The sequence below is a fragment of the Ursus arctos genome, unplaced genomic scaffold (genome assembly GCF_023065955.2).
Source record: "Ursus arctos isolate Adak ecotype North America unplaced genomic scaffold, UrsArc2.0 scaffold_18, whole genome shotgun sequence".
Classification (NCBI taxonomy): domain Eukaryota; kingdom Metazoa; phylum Chordata; class Mammalia; order Carnivora; family Ursidae; genus Ursus; species Ursus arctos.
This window is the reverse complement of record NW_026622852.1, coordinates 47,107,751-47,130,423: the sequence shown is the minus strand read 5'-3', so window position 1 is coordinate 47,130,423 and position 22,673 is coordinate 47,107,751. Positions and strand designations below refer to the sequence as shown.

The 22,673-nt window shown below is 37.6% G+C and overlaps 1 protein-coding gene across 1 annotated transcript in view; it reads left to right on the top strand.

The window, feature by feature from the left end:
• Positions 1-22,673, top strand: part of MEGF9 (multiple EGF like domains 9) — an 83,930-nt gene that overhangs the window by 35,036 nt on the left and 26,221 nt on the right. The window contains exon 2 of the mRNA XM_026513866.4: positions 6,250-6,451. Within this exon, the coding sequence (XP_026369651.3) occupies positions 6,250-6,451 (202 nt within the window). The remainder of the gene's footprint in view (positions 1-6,249; positions 6,452-22,673) is intronic.

Here is a 22,673-nt window from a genome sequence, read left to right as displayed (position 1 = left end):
GGAGGAGCCTGATGTGGGGCTCGATCCCAGAACGCCGGGATCACGCCCTGAGCCGAAGGCAGACGCTTAAGGACTGCGCCACCCAGGCGCCCCAAGGCAGAGGTTTAAATTAAGTATTCCTAGTATTGATTCTGACAATTATTTTTCTATTTCTTTTCAATTTGAAAATCAGGAGAGATGTTATTTTTGTAGATATTATCCTAGGTTTGTGGAAAAGACAGACGGGGTAGATTCAAAGTCATTATACTTACATGCATTTCCCTGGTGTTTGTTTAAATAGAATAGGGTTTCTAATGATGAATCTCAAAGGAAAAGAAACAGTTGTGTATGAAAAAGGGTTGGGAATCTTATACATCTTTATCTTATTTTTTATTCTTCTCCTTCATTCTACACAGGAGGAATTACAACCAAAGACTTAAGTTGGAGCCAAAGGAAAAAGATTCTTCTTTTAGTTAAATAAAAATTTTGTTTAATATTTATTTATTATTTATTTTATTTTATTTATTTTAATTTTTTTTGGAGAGAGATAAAGAGCACACTCACGTGCAGGCACTGGGGTGGAGGTTGAGGGAAGGGGTAGAGGGAGAGGGAAGAAGGGAATCTCAAGCAGGCTACACTGTAGCTCTGTGCAGGTCCGGACACTGGGCTCAATCTCACCACCCTGACATCGTGACTTGAGCCCAAATTAAGAGTCGGATGCTTAGCTGAATGAGCCACCTGGTACCCCGGTTAAATAGTATTTTAAATCCTAAAATGTTCCACAACTTTTTATGCAGTAATCAACTGAAGCATTCATCAATTCTTGCTATCTTAATTGTAACATTAACTTTGCAAAAGACTTCAATTATTAGTTGGGTCCCATGTGAATTTAGTGTCACAGTCCAGCTAAAGTAGCTGCTTGTGGGACACCAACGCTTCTTCTTGCAAAATCTAAGAACATATTAAAAAACAACAACAACAAAAAGAAACAGTGTCTAGTAAAACCTCATTGCTTTCTAAAATTTTTTAAAAAATTTATATCCAGGGGGCGCCTGGGTGGCGCAGTCCTTAAGTGTCTGCCTTCGGCTCAGGGCATGATCCCGGCGTTCTGGGATCGAGCCCCACATCAGGCTCCTCCGCTGGGAGCCTGCTTCTTCCTCTCCCACTCCCCCTGCCTGTGTTCCCTCTCTCGCTGGCTGTCTCTCTCTCTCTGTCAAATAAATGAATAAAATCTTTAAAAAAAATTAAAATTTATATCCAATAAAATTTCCTCATATGGTATTCAGTTCTATTAATGTTTTAAATTTTGGTTATAAGATTAAGTGCTGAGCCTTGATACATTTTAAATATATGTCTTCTAGCTTTTGCTACTTTGACATTGAACAGAAGACACATCAATAAATATTATAGTGTATTTTGTATGTCTTCTGACTATGGGGAAGAATGAAAAGTTTTGGAATAGTCTAGAGCAGTTTTTAAAAAATGTTCTTAATAGATGTTTTTTTTATTCTTTCAATATCTGAAGATATAGAAAGCAAGAGTGAAATCATTGTTGGAGGAATGAAAAGGAGTCGGGAATTGAGTTTTGCGAAGTTATTTCCACAATTTTGTAAGAGGCTATAGATAGAAGTCAGGCTATATTCCTGGATCAGATTCCTGTGAGTGCTCTGTGTTAGTTATATTTACAAGGATTTTTCCAGTATCTGTGCACAAATGCAATACTTGTTTTGTATTGTGCTCTTATCAATTAACATTTAGTTCAGCAATGGTACTCTTATCAATTAACATTTCTTTGTTCTATGACATTTGCATCATGAATTCACTGGGGGCATAATTTTTTTCATTTTCTTATTCCGATCTTTCATTTACTGCTTTTATAGTTCTTTTTTATCTGCAAAAGGCTAACACACTATTGTACCAAATTGCCTGAGTTTCCAGACATCATAGTTAATCACAACACTCAGAAAGGACTTCAAAAAGAGGCAGAGAGACAGAAGACACATTAATTGGGACATGGTATGACAATTAATATTTTTCTAAAAACTACCATCAAAGTAGCTGCAGATACCAAAACACAATTAAAATTCTCTAGAAGATATGATGAACTTTTTACTGAGCAGCAACATGAGGTGTTTAAAAGCCGGATACAGAAAGAACACTACCAGGTGTATGAGAAAAGGTCTTTAGTATGTGCAGGGAGACAATCTCTTACCAGTACAGGTGTTTGTGCACAAAGGGGTTGGGGGGATTTATGGGACTTCTAAACAAAATTACTCTATATTTATTTTTCATTGCTGAGAATGTTCATCTCCTGGCCCTTGGTAAGGAATGTTTGAAAAAGTTCAGTATTTGATTTAAATGCAATGATTACTTTGGATACTTTTACCACAAAATCATCACGTACGTTCAAGTTTTCAAAGAAAAATGCCAAGTTATTGTCTCTTCTCTGGGCCTTTATATTTCTATTTTCAAAGAGTTTGGCACCAGATTTTAGTTTCTTATTCTTCCTTAGGGTTCAATTCATTGCTCTTCAAAGTAGTTCATTGCTCTTCAGAAGTCAAACAAAAGGAAAAAATACTGCCAAAGATTGCCATCTCTCTGCTAACATTTATGTTGCCTTTCTCTATTTCTGTATAGAGCTTTCCCAAGAATCACAGGGCATTGAAAGAAAACTCACAGCTCAAGTGATGGAGAATTTACATCATATGTACTCTCAGGCAGCCAAATGAGATTTTTGGCATTTCATCCAGACTTGTCCGTGATTAGTTTTTGTGTCCTCTTCATATTGTTTCGTTCCCATTAACATCCACACTAGTGACTTACCATCAGTCATGTCACTGACTCCTTTGTGCTGCTTTGCTGTCTAAGATTCTACCTCATTAAAAAGTCAGCACTTCGTCTCTTGTTCTTGGTTATAGGTCCTTCCCACTGCTTCTATCAATTGAAATTCCTTTCTTTTTCTTCATATTGCCAGCCTCCTAGTAAATTGCATTGTTTCTGCATTAACTCCTGTCTGGTTCTATATGAATGTCAAGAACTGTGAAGACTCTGAGTTTTTACTCTACTTACAAGCTAACAAGTTATCCTGACACAATTTATTGGATGTTCACAGTGCTTTACATTTATTACTGTTGCTCATACTATTCATTTAACTTGGGTCATTTCATTTAAGGCCAGTCACTGAAATAGGGCCTCAGATTCCAACTCCAAACAGAAAAGATGCACATGTTCCTCGGCATTTGGCATGCTTTGCTTTAACTTCCTTTCCTTTGGTTAATTTGGGGAGGAATGTTAACATGATAGCGCATTTTGTCTTCATAAATCAACCCCCTTCCTGGCATGAGGGTCGTCCCTCTTGCTGAAATATTTGCCATGCATTCCACTACTTCTAGGATGATTAATACAAGGGGCATATAATCAATAAATGCTCTTTTTCATCCTCCCTAAAACCACATCCTCAACCCTTCTGTTTTCAGCATTGTTTTTGTAGGCACCCATATTGGTAATATATGAAGCCCAGGATACATATTTTACCCTTTATTTTCTTCCTAGATAACCTACAACTTGGATTTCTGAATGTCGGGACGCTAATTCTATTTCCTAAACATTGTCAAAAACTGCCATAGTAATAAACCCAATCCCAGGCTTTCTTGTCCACAGGGTATAACAAAGCTGTGGCCTATGAATCTGACATCTGAATTATTGTTTATGTTATCTGGTATCTCTTTCTTCCAGCTATTGGATTACTCCTTGCAGTACTCCAAACTACCTCCGGGTTAGGTGCTGGGGCCCAGCGTAATAGGTACTGTATTATGCCCTGTTTACAGACAAGAAAAGGAAGGCACAAGAGGATAGTTAACTTCTCTAAGGTCATTAAGTTAGCGAATGAGAGAGCTGGATTTCAACCCATAGCTGTCTGCCGCTATAGTCTGTACTCATAACTGCTTCACTTTCCTGCCTCTTCAAATTATTGGCAAATGAGAGTTATAGGTAATAGACGTTGTTACAGATTCACACTGAGGGTGATAGAGTTTGTGGAGGAGTAAGTGTCAGCTGATTCTTGAAATAGGGGATAGGTTTGAATATGTGGAGAGTAGAGAGCATTTCAAGGAGGACAGAAGGAGCAAAGGTCTAAAGATGAGAATAAAAAGAATATGTTCAGAGGATATTGAAGAGATTGACTTGGCTCTATAGAAGTAATAAGTAGCTAATGAACTTGATTAGTACTGAAGTTTATCCATTAGAACTTTATTGGGAAAAAAAAGTTTTTTCCTCAAAGTTTTTAGATTAAGTATGTTGTTTTAAAAAAATGCTTATCTCATTGATTGGGAACACTGATTCAGGTTTCAAATGGAAGTACATTAGTAGGGAAATAATAGAATAAAATTCTCAGTCTTAGACTTTTTTCTTAATCTGTTCATTTTTCTTGAGCTGGTTCTGCCCACAGCAGCATAATTTGGTTAGTTTAACTTGTGATGAAATTGGCCCAGCAGGAAGAATTGGATGTATGTTGAAATTCTGCCAGATTTGGAAGAAAAATGTTATTTTAAGCATTCTGGTCATTTTTGGTGGAGTGTAGGTCTTACCATGAAGTTGTCACTGGCACCTTTTCAGACCACTAAACATGGCTTCCTTATTTACAAAAACCACACACACACACACACACACACACACACACACACACACACCCCAAACACTAGAAATAATGTGAAAACAAGTAACTCTGTCAAAGAGAAGTCATGCTTACATAGCCTAGTAAAAATAAGAAAGTTGACTGAGATGGGAAGCTTACCTTTCCTAAGTTTGGGGTCGAAGAAATCTTGAATTCTTCTCTGAGATTTGTAACTAATTTACCACCCTTGCTTGAATTATGCATAAAGTACATCACTCACCAATACATGTATATTCATTCATTTGATCTATTTACAAATTAGAAGAGATGGAAAGAGCAGGGAGATAAGCTGACCCCAAAGGTTGGGAACTAAAGAAGCGTGGGAGCTATAGACTGGTATGGGCGTGGCCAAGTGGGAATTTCTCTGTGGAATCCTTTGCTTTGACTTGTGTGGATAAGCGGCTTGTGATGACATTAGGAATTTTAATTTCCTTTTCCAGACTAGAGAAGCAAATGCCTTTCTAACATTCTATTTAAGACCCTGGATTTGCAGTTATTCAGTAACTTTTAAAAAATCATAAAAAATGACATTAAGATTATTTTTTCCAAGCTAAATTTTTATCAATGTAATGCCATTTCATATAGTGCCTTACCTACTCAGAAGCATAATTTTACTAGATTTAGGGGGAGCTTGTTAAATCTAGGTTTGTAGCTATTTTGGAATTGGGGCTATTCCTAAACTGTGTACAAGGTTTTACTTTATCTGCAGTTGACTTTACTTGTTTTTTACATGCTCACAAAGTCCTGTGTGGGTACTGTGTCAAACCATGTTGAAAATACTTTCTTGATAAAATGAGTGTAAACAATAGCAAAAACCAAATTTGAGCTGACCTTTAAATACATCTACATTTAAAGGCTAAAGCCAAGGACTTCTAAATATTTTCATCCAAAGAACTCTTTGAAATGTAGCTGAAGGAAAGTTTATTTTCTAAATCTTAAAACTTAGGCAAGAGATTCAAATTGTGATTTGTTTTAGCCCACGATCAGGATGACTGTGTAAACTTTCTCATCTAAGATTTATTGTTCGTCCTTTCCTTACCTTAAAGTTTCAACTCTCCATGACTTCTTCCCTGGGAAGAACATATTAGCTTATGATTCCAGCTCTAGCACAATTTTGTCTGACCTGTAGAAGTGACCACAGTAAACCATTTGAGCCTTGGGCTCTTGCTGCTATACAATGGGACTATTCATTATTTAACATGTTGCCATTTCCAGCGTGTGCTCTTAGTGCCGTGTAGGTAAGCATAGGCCTTTAGAGTTTTCCAGTCCAGGAAAACTCAGTAGTATACAGGATTTCCCCGTCCCCACACCGCCCCCAAATTGGAGTGTAGGGTAGGACGGCTAGAGGATAAAGAGTACTGGCAGGGACACTGAGTGATGTATGGATTATGAGTGATGTATAGTTTTACATATTTGACTGTCTACATTTCCCATCTTAAATAAACGGGACAGCAAGTGAATTTGAACCAGAATTCATTTTTTCCCATCCTTACAAAATTGACATGAACACTCAATAGGAAAAATTTAAAAACGTTCATTTTTATTAAGAAAGCATTAAATCTTAGTTACTAATGTCCCTTTCCTTCTTTCCTTTATAGAATATGCATGTAACTGCTCTGTGACGGGAAGCCTGGATGTGAATCGCTGCAACCAGACCACAGGGCAGTGTGAGTGTTGGCCACCTTATCAAGGGCTCCGCTGTGACACCTGCAGGGAGGGCTTTTACCTGAATCACACTTCCGGGCTCTGTCTGCCATGTGACTGTAGCCCGCATGGAGCCCTCAGCTCGCACTGCAGCAGGTAAGCAGCAGAGGGTGGAGGTGATGCTATTTTATCATGAAAAAGAAAAGGCTCTTGCTCTCAAGGACCAGAGTGGTTTAAATAAAGGGGGAAGGGGACATAAATTTATAAAATACTTCATATACTTTTATTGCCTCACTTTGTATATTATATTTAATATCAAAATTAAAAAGCCTCTAATTTACTGATCTAGTTCTTCAAAAGCACCTGGGTCACCAATTTTGCTTTGTGATAATTTCTCTAAATTTCATGGAAAAAATTATTGAGAAAGCAATCTCCTTTCTGAAAGTGATAACTTCCTGGCATTTCCAGTGGAAACGTTCTTATTATGTTTATTCACATGCCATTGGATTTTTGGGAAACTTATTACTCTTTGCTTTATTTTTTCTCTTATCCAAATGTTGGAAATGTTTCTTTGCACATCTAAGGCTTAAAGTTGGTAATCTCCTAATTTCTCTAACGAGTGGGGAAAGACTGGTTTCACCAGCATATGTTAGGGGACCAAAACTTGATCAAGCAGGAATTGTCTGGAAATTGACTTCAAAATAGTATGTTATTTGGAGGCAACTTAGTATAGTGGAACAGTGTCCCGCCATCGGAGGGTTTGCCTTCTACTACATTGAAAGTAATTATTCTTTGACCTTGTATGAGGCACCTAGCTTTTTGTGAACCCCAAATCAAAAAGCTGAAGAGACAGTATTATGTAATGAAAAGAACATAAACTTTAAGATCAGTCTAACCTGGCATAGATCCAAGATCTGTTGCCACTTAGGGGCTTTGTGCTTTCAGCAAGTTATTTCATTTTTCTGAGCCTCAGTTTCTCCTCAAGGTTGTTGTGAAGGTTAAATGGATAGATGTGTGTAAAATGCCTAGCACACATCACACAATATGTTCTGGTTTGTTTTAATTTCAAAGGAATATTGTTGGCTTAAATGAGGGAATAGTTTTAAAGAACTTTTAGCTCCTTGGCAGAAGTTTCTTTATACTCAGCAGTAGTTCTCTTGGATGCTTTATAAATCACACCGTACACACAATACGCAATATTGTATCATATTGTACCTCTATTAAAAATATGGATATGAACTTGATCAAGAAGTTTATAATTTTGGGAGCCTGGGTGGTTCAATCGGTAGCGTCTGCCTTTGACTCAGGTCATGATCTGGGGGTCCTGGGATTGAGTCCCGCATTGGGCTTGCTGCTGAGCGGGAAGTCTGCTTCTTCCTCCCCCTCTGCCCCTCCCTGCTGCTCATGCTTTCTCTCTCTAGCTCTTGCTCTCTCTCAAATAAATAAGTAAAATCTTAAAAAAGAAAGAGAAGTTTATAATGTCAAATGCAACAGTAATCAATGCTTATAATGGCTGGTATTTTTAAATAGTTATTTGCTTTAATCTTTGCAACTCTTTTTTCTGTGGGTTTTTATTTTTATTTTTATTTTTTTGAAGATTTTATTTATTTATTTGACACAGAGAGAGACAGCCAGCAAGAGAGGGAACACAAGCAGGGGGAGTGGGAGAGGAAGAAGCAGGCTTCCAGCAGAGGAGCCTGATGCGGGGCTCGATCCCAGAACGCCAGGATCACACCCTGAGCCAAAGGCAGACATTTAAGGACTGAGCCACCCAGGTGCCCCTTATGTGGGTTTTTAAATCACAAGGATACTAAGTGGCAGAGAAAGAATTCCCATTAGGATTCCAAGCCCAGTGTCCCTATCACCATTTCATGCAGCTTCTATAATGAGAAAACTGATAATCATTCTGTTATTTGAGGCTGAAGATATAGTAGTTGCTTATCATTGCTCCCTTTGCTCCCCTAAAAACATGCCTGCACAAGTCATCCTTAGAAGGTTCAACCTTTCTTACCATTTTAAAAGATGAGATTTGGATAAGTCTGTTCATTCTAATGTCTAATGGCATGGCTACTGCTTCCTTTAGAATGAGATTCTGCAAACACATTTTTTCTTGAGCACTTTGGAGAGATTGTGTTTCCTTCTAGGCCAAACTGCTTTATTAGAGGAGAAAGAAATAAGGGGAACATTGAGAGATAGTGTTAAAAGCTGGATAGGAGAGAAAAACAGCTATTCTAAAATTCATATAATATCTTACTGTTTCCATTGATCTTTTACAAATTAGTTCTTTTTAAAAAATATTTATTTATTTATTTTAGAGACACAGAGAGAGAGGTGGCATGTGAGTGAGGGGAACAGCAGAGGGAAAGAATCTTCAGACAGACTCTCTGCTGAGTGCCGAGCCCAACAAGGGGTTCAGTCGATCCTATGACCCATGAGATCGTGACCTGAGTTGAAACCAAGAGTTGGATTCTTATGCAACTGAGGCACCCAGGCGGCCCTATATATTATTTCTGATCTTTTTCCCCCTGACAGTTAACGTCATTAAGTGACATAGGCTAACCACTGTTCTGAAAATAGGTCGTAACTAGAGAGTAGTGGAAAAGCGCATTGGACTAGTAACTCAAAGATCCGGGGCAGGGGTCTGTAAACCACAGCCGTGAACCAAATCCAGCCCACCGCCTGCTTCTGGAAATAAAGTGTCATTGGAACACAGGTGCACTCAGTTGTTTACATATCATCTGTGACGCCTTTTGTGCTCCCGTGGCAGAGTTGACGTGTTGCAACAGAGACTGTGTGGCCTGCAACCCTAAAATATTTACTGTCTGGCTCTTTACGAAAACGTTTGCCAACCCTTGGTTTAGGGTTCCAATCTTGGTAGAAATTGCTGAGCAACCATGTATCTTTGGGAAGTCACTTTACTTTTTTTAAGCATTTATCTTTTAATTTGTGAATAGTGGTAATAGTTCATGTCCTGTTTCTCTCCTGTATAGAGTTGTTTTGTCTTAAGGATCAAACAAGAAAATGCACGTGTAAATTTTTACAATCTATACTTTCTAGATATACAATAAAAATAATACTAGAAACCATTTTTCTGAGCATTTACTGTATACTAGGTCACTTATGTTCATTATCTCATTTAATTTTCAAAGAAACTCCCTTAAGGAGAGCGCTGTTATTTTCCCATTTCGAATATGTGAATTTTGACGTTTAGGGAGTATAGCTAACTTGCGTAAGCTTACCTACCATTCACCCCAGTTGAACAAATGTAATAAGCAAGTGCTTATTCTGTGAAGCAGAATGACTTCATAATTGCACAATTGTTTTTCTTAGTAGAAAGGCTCTTGGTATTTAACACCCAAATATCCTAGAATGTTCTTATCTCTCAATTCAATATGTTTTGGCTAATGGTTACATAAGAAAAATTTGTGTTTATACCCCAGAAACTCACTAATGCCATATACAGCATTTTACACAAAGTAACATGTGGAAAGTCTTATGTTAAATTCCAGATATAATCAGCATAAAGTCAGAATCCCATGTAATCAATCTGTGAAGTGCACCGCACGTCAGCACAGACGATGTGCAGCATGTTACTGCATGTAAGGCCCCCGGTACAACCATGGGCATTGCTTTGGATCAGGAAGGGATGTTGTAAGCATTTTACACCTTAACATGGGAGTTTGCTACTTATTTATAGGTGCTTTATTGTGTTTTAGTTACACTCTAGAGAGTTGGTTAGTAGTTTCGGGTTGATATGTAATGAATTATAATTATTTTCATTTGAAATATTGGGTAATAGGTTCTTTGTTGGCATTTCATGTAGAATACATGATTTTCAGTAATGGATGATTGATGTTAAGCAGGAGGGGGAAGATACCTGTATTATTATTGTTGTTGTTGTTGTTATTATTACTTGATCTATATGGACTGCGTACCTGATGGGTTCTATTATCCTTAGTAGGTCTTTTTTTTAATGAGTAACATGTAATTTTATAATATCTGCATACAAAGTATGTTGATTTCTCACATCCTCTGCCATTGTCTTCTAATTGACAACTGGAAGGACCTTGCTTCCCCTGCAACCTTTAAAAGTGATATCTGTTTTCTCTTTCTTTCTCATTCCTCTTATCTCTGGACCTGGAGTTGGAATAGATAATCTTCCTTGTTCCTCATTGCCACTTATAGAGTGCTCTCCCTCGTCCCTTTCTAAAACCCCTGCCTCTGAAGCTCATAGCAGCAAAGCATGCTGTTCAACCTCCTTGTTGCTGTTCCCCTACCAGGCACTACCCCTGATTTCTTATACACAGCTCACTGTTTTCTCTCTGCCACAACATCTGTCAAAATCCTGGATGATTTCAGTATCTGTAGACAATCTCAATGCTTTGGCCTTTCAATTTCTTGACCTCTCTTCCAATAAGCCTTCCTCCTTGCTCCCACCAATCTTTATTTGTTTTACTTGCCCTATTTCTTGGTTGTCTATGGCCCCAAAGATAGGTATATTAATTTTTTTGAGATAAATCCATAATCCTTTTCTATGGATTACTGCAAAGTAATATTTAATTAAAAAAAATTTAACAGTGTTATTTCAGAATGTCAGGCATTTTGTCAGAACAAACAGCACATCACTGAAGTCCTTTAAAAACCGGTACTCAAAGAAAGTCTTTAGAAGGAAGGTTCAGGAGCTCTAAATCCAGCTATAAACACTGCATTTCTCGCTACCAGAAAGGAAGTTAAATTGACATAAGACCAGAAGAACAGAAATGGGAAGTTGCAGGACTATGTACTTTGGCAAGAACGTATGGGTGAACTATGAGGAAACACTTCTGTGTTATGCTCTGCTATAAATTATATATGAGTTAAGAAAAAAGGAAATTGTAGGCAAGTAGTGTATGTGTAGTAGAAAGGAAGTGGAATCTGAAATTAGTGACTTTGATTCTATTCTTGGTTTAGCCACTTATTAACTGTATGACCTTCATTAAGATATCTGACCTCTCTGAGCCTCAGTGTTTTCATCTGTAAAATAATATATGTGACATGAAGGATTTTTGTGAGTCTTAAATTGTGTGTGTGTGTGTCCACTTACACTGTGACTGGCACATAGATTCAGCTCAATAACTCCCTAGAGGTTGAAGCTATTTTTTTTTAAACATGAGGAATAAAATTGGTGACTCACCGAAGAAGAGGATTAAGTCCACCTGTGTTGCACATGAGGACGGATTGGAGTATTTGTTTTTGCTCATAGGCTAAAGAAGAAATTGTTCATTCTAATAGGAAAAAACGTTTAAATTATTTTCCTCCATTTTCGCGAACATATTAAACCTCTGGAAATTGAACAATCTATATTTTCTTTTCTTTTTTCTTTTTTTTAAGAGGGAGAGAAAGATAGAGTGAGTGGGGAGGGGCAGAGGGAGAAGAAGAGAGAGAATCTTAAATAGGCTCCACGTCCACCTTGGAGCCCGATGCGGGGCTTGATCTCACAACCTGAGATTGTGACCTGAGCAGAAATCAAGAGTTGGACACTTAACCAACTGAGCCACACAGGTGCCCTGATAATCTGTATTTAATAATAATAATAATAATAATAATAATAGTAGTAGTAGTAGTTAAAGTTAATCAAACATATGCTAGGCACTATCCTAAGTCCTTTGTTTGCATTTAGCAGTAGATTTAATCCCTATAGCAGCCATATCAGCTAGGCACAAAAATTGGAAGTTAAGTAAATTGCCTAACTTACTAGGTAATAACCAGTAAGTAAAAGTGTTGGGATTGAAACATTTGCAACTTGGAACTAGAGTTTGGGATATATTAGATTATATATTATATAATTACATAAATTGTATATTAGATTATAGAATTGGTGACTCACAAAGAGGAGTAAAACAATATTGCTTTTGCTCTTGTCTGGAAGCCTATAATCTATGCTAGACTAAAGGGCACAAAACTACTAGAAGCCAATACAAAACAGCTTATAAATATATGCTGAATTTCTAAGTCGAATGGTTTAGACTGGGAAAAGAATAAACTAAAGTAATAAGGAAAAAGGCTTTCCAGAGGAGGTGGGAACTGAGATGCGCCTTCTAAGTTATGATTTGGGAATGCAGAGGGCTGAAAAGAAGACGTTATCAGGAGAAAAAAACCATGCAAATTCAAGTGAATTTCCCAAGATTATACAATGAGATGAGAAATCTGATCTCCGAACACCTACTCAAAATTCTTTGCTGTTTCCACCTCCCTGTTCTCTTTTTAAAAATAAATAGAAGTAGAATAGTGGCCTCAATTCTATCCTGATTCTCTTGTACATCTAATGCCCATGGAACAAACAGCTGGCTTTTAAAAAATTCATCTCCCTGTTCTTTATGCCCCTATATTTTCAGTGGGAGTTGCCCTAGTGAGGGTAGAACTTGGCTATGGGAGCCAGATGTGGGTTGAGCAACGTCTTTATGTGCAAACACAAAGTCCTTTATGTACTGACAGATGGCCACCCCCTCACGGCACCATTGGTGTTCCAACCTGTTTAATTGGTCTACGATATCTTAACTTCTCATTTTTGCTTTTGCAATGCATTTCTAATGTTTTCCTGATTTATATTTGGACATATGTTTAATAAATGAATGGAGAAATCAGATAACATTTTATCTCAAAAATCAGCTTGCCTAGTGAGAGCCTGAATCTCTTAACTACAGCCCTTAAAATATTGTCAGGGCTGGCTTTATATGTAGGCAATTATATACTGATTTGAGATTTTTTTTTAATGCATTCATAGTAGGTTTGTATGTAAGGTGCATCATTATAGACTGTCTCCGTAAGATAACACAGAAGTTCTGTAGTGGTGTAATGCCCTTTTCCATAAAATCTGGGGTTGCTGCTGTACAGTGAGTGTATTTTGAAATATTTATTATTTTGCATTTTAATTATGGGAATATGCCCCAGGACAGAGGGCAAAATTTTACTCATGAAGTCAACTTATAATGAAATAAATGTCAAGTAGAAAGATGGCAAACCTCTGAGGCTCACGTTCACATGGGGCTCAGAAAATCATCACTTGTATCATCATTGGGGTAACAGCTGCTTGTGTAAACTCTTCTTTATTACTTTGCATATAATTCTGGGAGATCAAGAAAAAGTTATTTGATTACTAGAAACAATTAACAATTGAGGAAAGCTGTGTCATTTTTTTCACTCACTTCATTTAATAAAGGTATTGTATTTGCCAACTCTGTGTCAGAAGACATTATCCCTGTGCTTGCGGAACTTACTCTCATAGATAGAAACGCAAACAAAATATAAGTATTCATAAAGTGCACAGGAGATTCAGGGAAGTCTTAAGAGACAAAGTTGCATTTAAATTGAGACCTGAAAGATGAGTAGAAATTTGTATGAAATAGCAAGTCATCTTTAGTAAAGTGCAAGTGGCTCACTATTTCTTAAAGGCAAGAGCACTTGTGAGTGGTGGAGAGGAAGGGTTGAAGGAGAGTGGGAAATGATGAGATGAAACTTTTGTCTATCTGTTTACTGTTGTATCTCTAACACCTCGAACAGTGCTTGGCACAAAGTAGATTCATTAAATACTTGATGAATGAATAGAATGAAGGAAGGAAGGAAGGATAAACAGGGCCAGATCATAAAGGGCCTAATTTTATCCATTGAAGGGATGCAAATTTTATCCATTGAAGAATACTTAAAAAGGAGTGATGTTGGATTTGCTTTTAAGAAAAATCACTGTCAGAAGTCTGGTGGATAAAGAGAGTGAGCTCAGGGAAGGAGACCAGTGAAACCGGACACTGGCATTGGCATTGGCAACGGTGCAAGAGAGGAGGGAACCAATATAAGAGGTATTTGGAGAATAAAATGTACAGGGCTAGGTGATTTTTGGTACGTATGGAGTAAGGGGAGAGAGAGAGAGATGACTTCCATGTTTCTTTCTGGCTTCGGCTCATGAGCGAAGAGATAATCCATTAACTAGATAAAGAATACAGGCAGGTAAGTGAGTTGGACGGAGATGATGATGTTAGGGTTCAAGCATGTTCATTTTGAAGTGATTGTGAGATATTCAGATTGAGATGTCAGATAGTTGCATGTACATTGTGCACCAAACTCAAGAAATCTTCTAACATATTCTTCTGCTATTCCTTAGGAAAATAGAACAGAGCCTTACAGCTTTAATTTTATTTAAAAATAATTTTATTCTATACTCCAGTTATCATTCTTGCAATGGTACCAATATCTAGTTTAAATTATCTTTTTAAATTCACTTTTATGTTTTTTCCTTGAAGGTAGAATTTTAAAAGGTAGCTGTCTTAGTCAAAAGCACGTAATTGATCTCAGCCTTTATCCTATCATGATTAATTTGTTTCAAGAAATGTCCATACAGGGGCGCCTGGGTAGCACAGTTGTTAAGCATCTGCCTTCGGCTCAGGGCCTGATCCCGGGCGTTCTGGGATCGATCCCCACATCAGGCTCCTCTGCTGGGAGCCTGCTTCTTCCTCTCCCACTCCCCCTGCTTGTGTTCCCTCTCTCGCTGGCTCTCTCTGTCAAATAAATAAATAAAATCTTAAAAAAAAAAAAAAGAAAGAAATGTCCGTACAATGCCAATGGTTTATGTGTTAGAAGATATTTTAAGCACATTACACCAAGTATCATGTTAAGTTCATGGTAAAAGAAATTAGACTGAAATTTGAATGTTAATAAATGGCCAGACAGGGGCTCATTCAGGAAAAGGCACCAAGCGCATTGAATATAAGTGTAAACAATGCATGTCTATTACAGTTTAGATGGCTCTGTGTGTTTTTCAGTACCCTGCTATTTTAAATCCTCCATTCAGTACAGGGCATGCTCTGCCTTCCTGGTCTTCTAATTATTAACCATATAACAGCTGTAGTCAAATGAATGAAAAAAAAAAAACAACCCACATCTTTCTTCCAGCTATTGGTGACCTTTGAGAACGTGAACATAACATGTCACAGTGAGTGGATATAATTGCTGTTGATCAAACATGGTACCTTCCCTAACCCATGTTGCAGACAGACTCTTCCACTTATTTATTTTATTAAGCCACTTTTAGGCCGGTTTGAGATTTTTAAAAGAAATATTTTAAAGTTAAAATTTTGTTATTGATAATCTTAAAAGGTCATTTATTTTGCTTCTGCTGAGAGACTCCCCCAAATATGTAGATGTATATAAGCTAATAATAAAAAATAACTAAGTTCATACAAATTGCAGTATTTGGTATCAAGGTGTTTATTTATTTAACAAATTATGTGCAGGATACTTTAATAGACCTTGTGGGGAATAAAAGATTAATAAGACAATGGGTCTTACTACAAAGGAGCTTCGGTCTAGTAAGGACACTAAAAAAATGTGTGTAAATAATTATAATGTAAAGTAAAAATTGGCCGACATCATAAACTATAAGGATAAACTGTTAAGGGGATTAAGAATCTGGGAGTTCTCACTTATAGCCGAAAAAATCAGAGATGATTTCATTGAAGAGATAGCTTTTGACCTCAGTTTTGAAGATAGGAAAGGATTAGGCTTACAGAAGAGGACAAGGTGGGAAAGGATGTTAGAGAACAGGAAAGAGCAAGATTAATGTCTCAGAGATGTGCTTACACAGGATGTAAGGTGGAAGAGAAGTGGGGGCAGAGAAGATAAATCTGGCAAGTCCTGCTGGGGTCAGGTCAGAGAGGGCCTCAAGGGCCAGACAAATGATTTGGCTTTTATTCATGAAACAATCTTTAAGCAGAAGAAAAAATCAGCACTGTGTCTTAGCAGTAGTAGAATGGATGGATATAAGTAGGGGGAGATTAGAGGCAGAATGAAAACTAGTGAGGGCCAAAATTACGATAATAATTAGTGAGAACAGAGAGAATATTGAGAGTGGACAATAGTGAAAATGGTGATATGCCCCATGACAGGGTTTCTGTGCATAATTCTCTACCAAGTTTGTGATTTTTGCACTACTACATACACGCAAATCTAAAGGCAGTTTGTGTTTCTAAGTTGAATTTAAGGACTCTCTCAGTCCCGGGTTCCTTCTCAGGCCCATGGTCTCTCCCTGTGTTCCCATTCTCCCTTTGTTGCAGGCTGCGGGGACTGAGTCTGCTCTCCTACATGCTTCAGTAGCTGCTGCCACCCGCTGCATTGCCTGGCATTTTGATTCCCCCCCGAGCCTTGCTGCTGAGCATCAAGCAGGGTCCCCACACCCATGTTCTTTCTGTGTTGCTAAAAATAAGTACAAGGGCCCTTTACCTTTTGAGAGTTTAAAAAAGTATTAACCTTTGTAGAGAGGCTTGTGGGGGTAGCGAATATAATAGATACGGGGAAATTGAATGGTTCTATAAATGGCGGACTTTTCCACAAACAGGGTTCAGATATAGGCATCCCTCTTTTATTTTTCCAATTAATTACTCTGACACTCATATGCCTCAGTAGCAATCCATTTTCCTTTTGAGGCAACCCATTCTCCAATGATTAATTACTCATTTTCCAATAACTCTAGGAGTCAGTCCTCTGATGCTGAGTATCAAGGGAATGCGATTCCGAACAGTTCACTGCCGTTACTGGCTCTCACTCCGACATGGCATTGCCAGGCTGAACAACCTGATGGATGATGCTTGCTCACCTCACCACTGTAATGATGCCTTCACTGGTCCAGATCCTTGAAGGGGCAGCAGCAGTTCTTGGAGGGAGGATGAACCCACCCCTCAGTGCCGAGTTCTTGCAAGGACGCTCTACAACAGGGCTCCAAAGTTATAGATCTTAACAATCGGCTCCTTCGGTTTATTCATGCAGCCATATCCCAGAGTGCAAGCCAGCTCCAAGCGTTCCAGTTGAGGACATTTTGTAGAATCTTTCACCTAACAAACCCCAAATCTCCCTCCCTCCCCAATAAAAAAGTTCTTGCTAAACTTTTCTCTCGGGGCCTATTCACTCTGTACTTACACATCTGAAAGAAGCCTAAACAAGTGATTCTTCACCCAGTCAGGAGAATCTGCTTTAAGATTATTTTCTCCCCTTGCCCAAATGGCAAAGCAACTGCAAACTTCTCTTGCTAAAGGAGAAAGAAAACACAATTAAATCTCCAGTTAAGCATCTCTGGATGGGACATTTTACTACACTTAAAGAGTGCAAAAATCTTATAAACACATCATGTCTTCTGTTCTAAAATTTGACTTCTTTCTCAGATGAAAATACCACACAGGTTGGCAAATAATATGAACATTATTACTACCACCATCAACCCCAGAATGAACAGCATTAACATTTATTGAATGTTTGCTCTGTGCCAGGCTAGGGGCTTTTTATGTACTAACTTGTAAGGATAAAATAACAACTGACTGAAGTGGTATTAGTCCCATTTTACAGATGAAGAAACTGAGACTTGAGTAATTTGCTCCCAAACAGACAACTAGTAAGTAGCATAAACAGGCTCAAATCAATATCCGTCTGACTATTCTGCCTTTATTTTATCAGTGTTTATTAATTGAGTGTTTATTAATTGAGTATTTTATTAAGTGTTTATTAATTGCATGGCTGAACCTCTGCTTATTTTCTAAATAAACCTGGTAACATTCTAAGTTTAGCTACCATACAGACAGATTCCTAGCATGAAAAACTTATCATTTGAGTGATCAAGATAACATCATCAGTAATAAGTCATGTGAGTAGTATTATATACCCCCTAATACAATGCAATGAATGAGAAGGGCATGTTACCTCTGAGACAGTCTTCACTAAAATTCATAATCTCAGTCTAATTGTGACAAAACATTAGACAAACCTAAACTGAGGAACATTTTACAAAATAACTAACCAGTACTCTTCAAAAGCTTCAAGGTTATAAAAGACAAGGAAGGACCAAGAAACTGTCAGATTGGAGAAACCCAGGCAGACATGACCAGTAAACACACATAAGGTGATATCTTAGATTTCCTGGAACAGAAAAAAAGGATGTTAACGTAAAAATTAGGGAAATCTGATAAAGTCATAGTGTAGTTAGTAGTATTATAGAAATGTTAATTTTCAGTTTTGATGAATATGCCATGGTTATATGAGAAGTTAACCTTAGGGGAAGTTGGGTGAATAGTATACAAGAACGCTCTGTACTATCTTTACACTTTTTAAAAAATCTAATATTATTTAGAAATAAAGTTAATAGAATTATTATTTAAAGCAGTCAGTCAAGGGAATATGGAGAGTATTACTGTCTTATGATGAAGGTATATTTAGTCCTAGTGATAATTCTTACCCTTAGGTCCAGAAGAGGAATCAGAGTAAGGAAATAAACTAACTTTGCTGGCATGAAGATCTGCTGCTTTAGATATATGACGTTGTGGTTAGAAGAGGAAATACATTTACAGTACTGTACTGTACAAAATCTACGTGTAAGTGGACTTGTGCAGTTCAAACCCATGTTGTTCAAGGGCCAACTGTATAGAAAAGAAAAATAAATACTACCTATAAAGTAAAAAAAAGAATATACAGTCAAATGCATAGCCAGTTTTAATGTTTTAAATATCTTTTTTTCTATAAAGTTTTAAAAGAAGAGCTTCTAAACCTTGTGTTAGTAGACTTACGCTGAAATAGAAGGATGCTTGTTCCTACAGAGAAGGCTTTGTCTTCCCCTGTGTCCCCTGAAAGAAAATTAAATCAGCATGACTTGTTCCATCGCAGATGGTTTTTTTTTAATAGCAAGAAATATGTTTCCTAGAGGGTAGAGAGAAATATGGGACTATTCATCTTTTTTCTCCTTGGGTTTGATTTCTACTCACAATATCTAAATTTGTCAATTCCAGAGAGAGATCTTGACTTAAAGTGTGTCTAGATTTCCTAGAAAAAGTATATAGGTGCTTTAGCCATGATTATTTTGACATTCGAAGTATATAGGGCTCGTTTAAAAAATTATCAATTCCATGATTATGGTTCTTTATATATTAAATGAATTCTCTGGTATGATATATTCCATGTGTTTCACCAGTTTGGGTATTTCAGGCTTGCACTTCTGTTTATAAATTCAGTAGGTTTCCAGGTAATGCTAATAACTAATAACTGAACTAGTATTCTCTTCTCCTGTACATTTCCTCGTTTGAGTTTAACAACAACCCTGTAGGCAGGGTAAGGATGAAGTAGGTAAGGATGATTTTTCACCAAATTACTATAATGAGAAGTAATAATTGAAAGGTTGGAGCCCAAGCTTAGATATCTATTAATACCAGAGCAAGAGCAGTCAACTCAAGGTCTTCTGACAACTTATCTCATGTTCTTTCTCTTACCTTAAACTCCCATGGCATTCTGTTCTGGGTTAGTATATGCCCCTATGCTCAAGGTCAGAAGTTCTTAACCTAGGAAGGGGGAAACACATGACATGTAATGATGGTTATGTATTTTTCCATGGAGAAGGTCTATAAGATTAAATAGATTCTCAAAGAGATCTGGGATGTCATCAAATTTAAATTTTATTCTAAATACTATACAGGAAGGACATAGACATTCTTCACACACTGCCAAAAGCATAACGAAAAGAATGGCTTATATTGTCAATAACAGAATCCCTTCCTTCTCTTCTGCCAATTCCTAACACATATACTGTGACCACTTTCTTAATTAAATTTTACTTTTGCTGATCCTGAATTGATTATTTAAAGAGTTCTATGTTTGAATACGATGTCCAGTAAACGATATTATAGATATTTGGAAGAAAAGTTTTTACAGGAAAATATATTAGTTTTTTTGACTAAGCTGTTCACCTAAGGAAGCTGCATAACCCAGGAGAGGCAGCAGGAGGAACAGAAGGAAATTAACATTTGATGAACACTGTTAAACCTCTGTTCTTGATGTTACACATATAACCTCTCTGACTTCTTGGAACAACTTAGCTATCTTGCTCTTAGATGCTGAGTTACTTAACAATATGGCATAATTAATAAATGGCAGAGCTTACATTTGAGCCCAGGTCTGTCTGACTCCAGGGCTCTCCCCATTGTACCCTAAAATAGAATGGGCAAGATTAGACATGGCAGTGTGAGTCTCAGTGTAAGTGTAGGTCTAGGTGTGTGTGAGCACTCCTAAGGAGTGGCCCATGGAGACATAAATCTAGAAGTCAGATCTTCTACAATGAAATTAAATACCGTATAGAAGAAGTCCACTGAAGTATTGAGATCATCCATAAAGAATCATTTGAAAGGCAGGAATTAGGACATTATAAATATAAAAATTGAGTCCACTTAATTTGTTGGGGCTTAAATGGCGGGCATTTGACAATGTGGGAGATCTGAAAGCAAGTGTTGTGAATCTAGTCATTGGAGTGGGAAATGGTGAGGCAGGTGCCATTGGGACCAGGAGACAGACATCAGGAAACTAGGGACAATAGTTGTAATTCAGCCATTGAGAATTTAGGGGATTAAGGTCAAAGGAACCAGTAGCAAATGAGAATGACAGTTTACTGAGGTTGATTGCCTTAAGTACCCTCTTCCTAGGTCAGAATTGATACCAAATTAAGGGTTAAGCACCAAGTGCAGAGATGGAAATCAAGCAGCTTTACCAGTCAGGGCTTGGAATATGAAAAGTAGAGTGAAGCAAGTATTGTGACATTTTTCCAGGTAATCTAGTACAGTGGTTCTTCAAGTATGGTCCCCAGATCAATATCAGCATAAACTGGGAATTGGTTAGAAATGCAAATTCTTGGGCTCAACCCCAGACGTATTGAATCAGAAATTCTGAAATAGGGCCTAGCAATCAGAACCACTGATCAATTTGTTGCCGCTAGAAATCTAAGGTCAACTTATATACAGAAGAAAACCAGAAGTAATAACGAGTAGGCTTATTTGAGGCATTCTAGTCTCTGTTCTTTGTTTGTTTTTTTTTTTTTTTTTAAAGATTTTATTTATTTATGTGACAGAGAGACAGCCAGCGAGAGAGGGAACACAAGCAGGGGGAGTGGGAGAGGAAGAAGCAGGCTCATAGCGGAAGAGCCTGATGTGGGACTCGATCCCGGATCGCCAGGATCACGCCCTGAGCCGAAGGCAGAGGCTTTAACGACTGCGCTACCCAGGTGCCCCTCTGTTCTTTGTTTATATGAGGATTATAGAAGTTAAAGAGGATTTTTTAGTAGGGTCATAACAGAGAATTGGGGTTAAGCAAAACAGACTTTTCTTTGTGGACTAGTAAATTATTTTTTTTCCTTTCTGCTCTTCTTTATCCTTTAAAAAACAAATCCAAGAGATCAATGTCTTACAATGTTGACTGGCCCATAATGGATAGTCAGTCATTAAAAGTCTCATTTTGCTCACCTAGAATAAATACCCTGTTTCTAAGATTCTAAGAGATTTATTTAAATGTAATATAAAATATTAAATGGGCTAAATTGAAGACAGGTATGGTACTCAGAAGGCATCATGGGGGCGCCTGGGTGGCTCAGTCGTTAAGCCCCTGCCTTCGGCTCAGGGCGTTATCCTGGTGTTCTGGGATTGAGCCCCACGTCAGGCTCTTCCGCTGGGAGCCTGCCTCTTCCTCTCCCACTCCTCCTGCTTGTGTTCCCTCTCTCGCTGGCTGTCTCTCTCTCTGTCGAATGAATAAATAAAATCTTAAAAAAAAAAAAAAAAGAAGGCATCATGAATTAAAAGGAAGCATACATAGATTTTGGAGCCAGATTACACATTCATCAAATGAAAAAATTTGAGTGTCTGTCATGTGCCAGGCACTGTGTTAGACCCTGGGAATATAGCAGTGGAAACAAACAAGCAAACAGATAAAACCCCCTGATTTCATAGAGCTGATATTCTAGATGGGGAGAGAGATAATAAAAAATAAAATAAAATGTATATTATATTTAGTAGTAAGAGATATTATAATCTTAGATGGTGTGGCTGGCCGAGGCCTTGTTGAGAATATGACATTTGAACAAATAACAAGAAGAAGTAAGAGGATATGCCATGTGGAATCCCCTGGCTGAAAGGTACTGCTAACAGAAAGGACAGCAAACGCAGGCTCTGTGATGCAGGAACATGCATAGCGCATCTGAACAACAGTAAGGCGAGTGTGGCTGAAGTGATGTACGTGGTGAGAAGGGATTAGGGGAGTACTAGGTAAAAGCAAAATATATATACAGATGATGAGAATACTGTTCTTTCAACATATCTATATTTTTCAAAAATTTTATATGAAAAACATAAAGGGGAAATAAAGCCGTAGTAATTAAGACAGTTTGGTTTAGTTCAGGGACAGACAAATAGATAAATAGAACAAAAACAAAACCCAGAAACACCCCATGTGTAGAAAGATACTTGACATATGGTTGAGAGGTACTAAAGCTTAGGGATAAGCTTCAACCATACTAGTAATGTAGTGGCAGTACTTACACAGTTTTTACTATGTGTCAGAC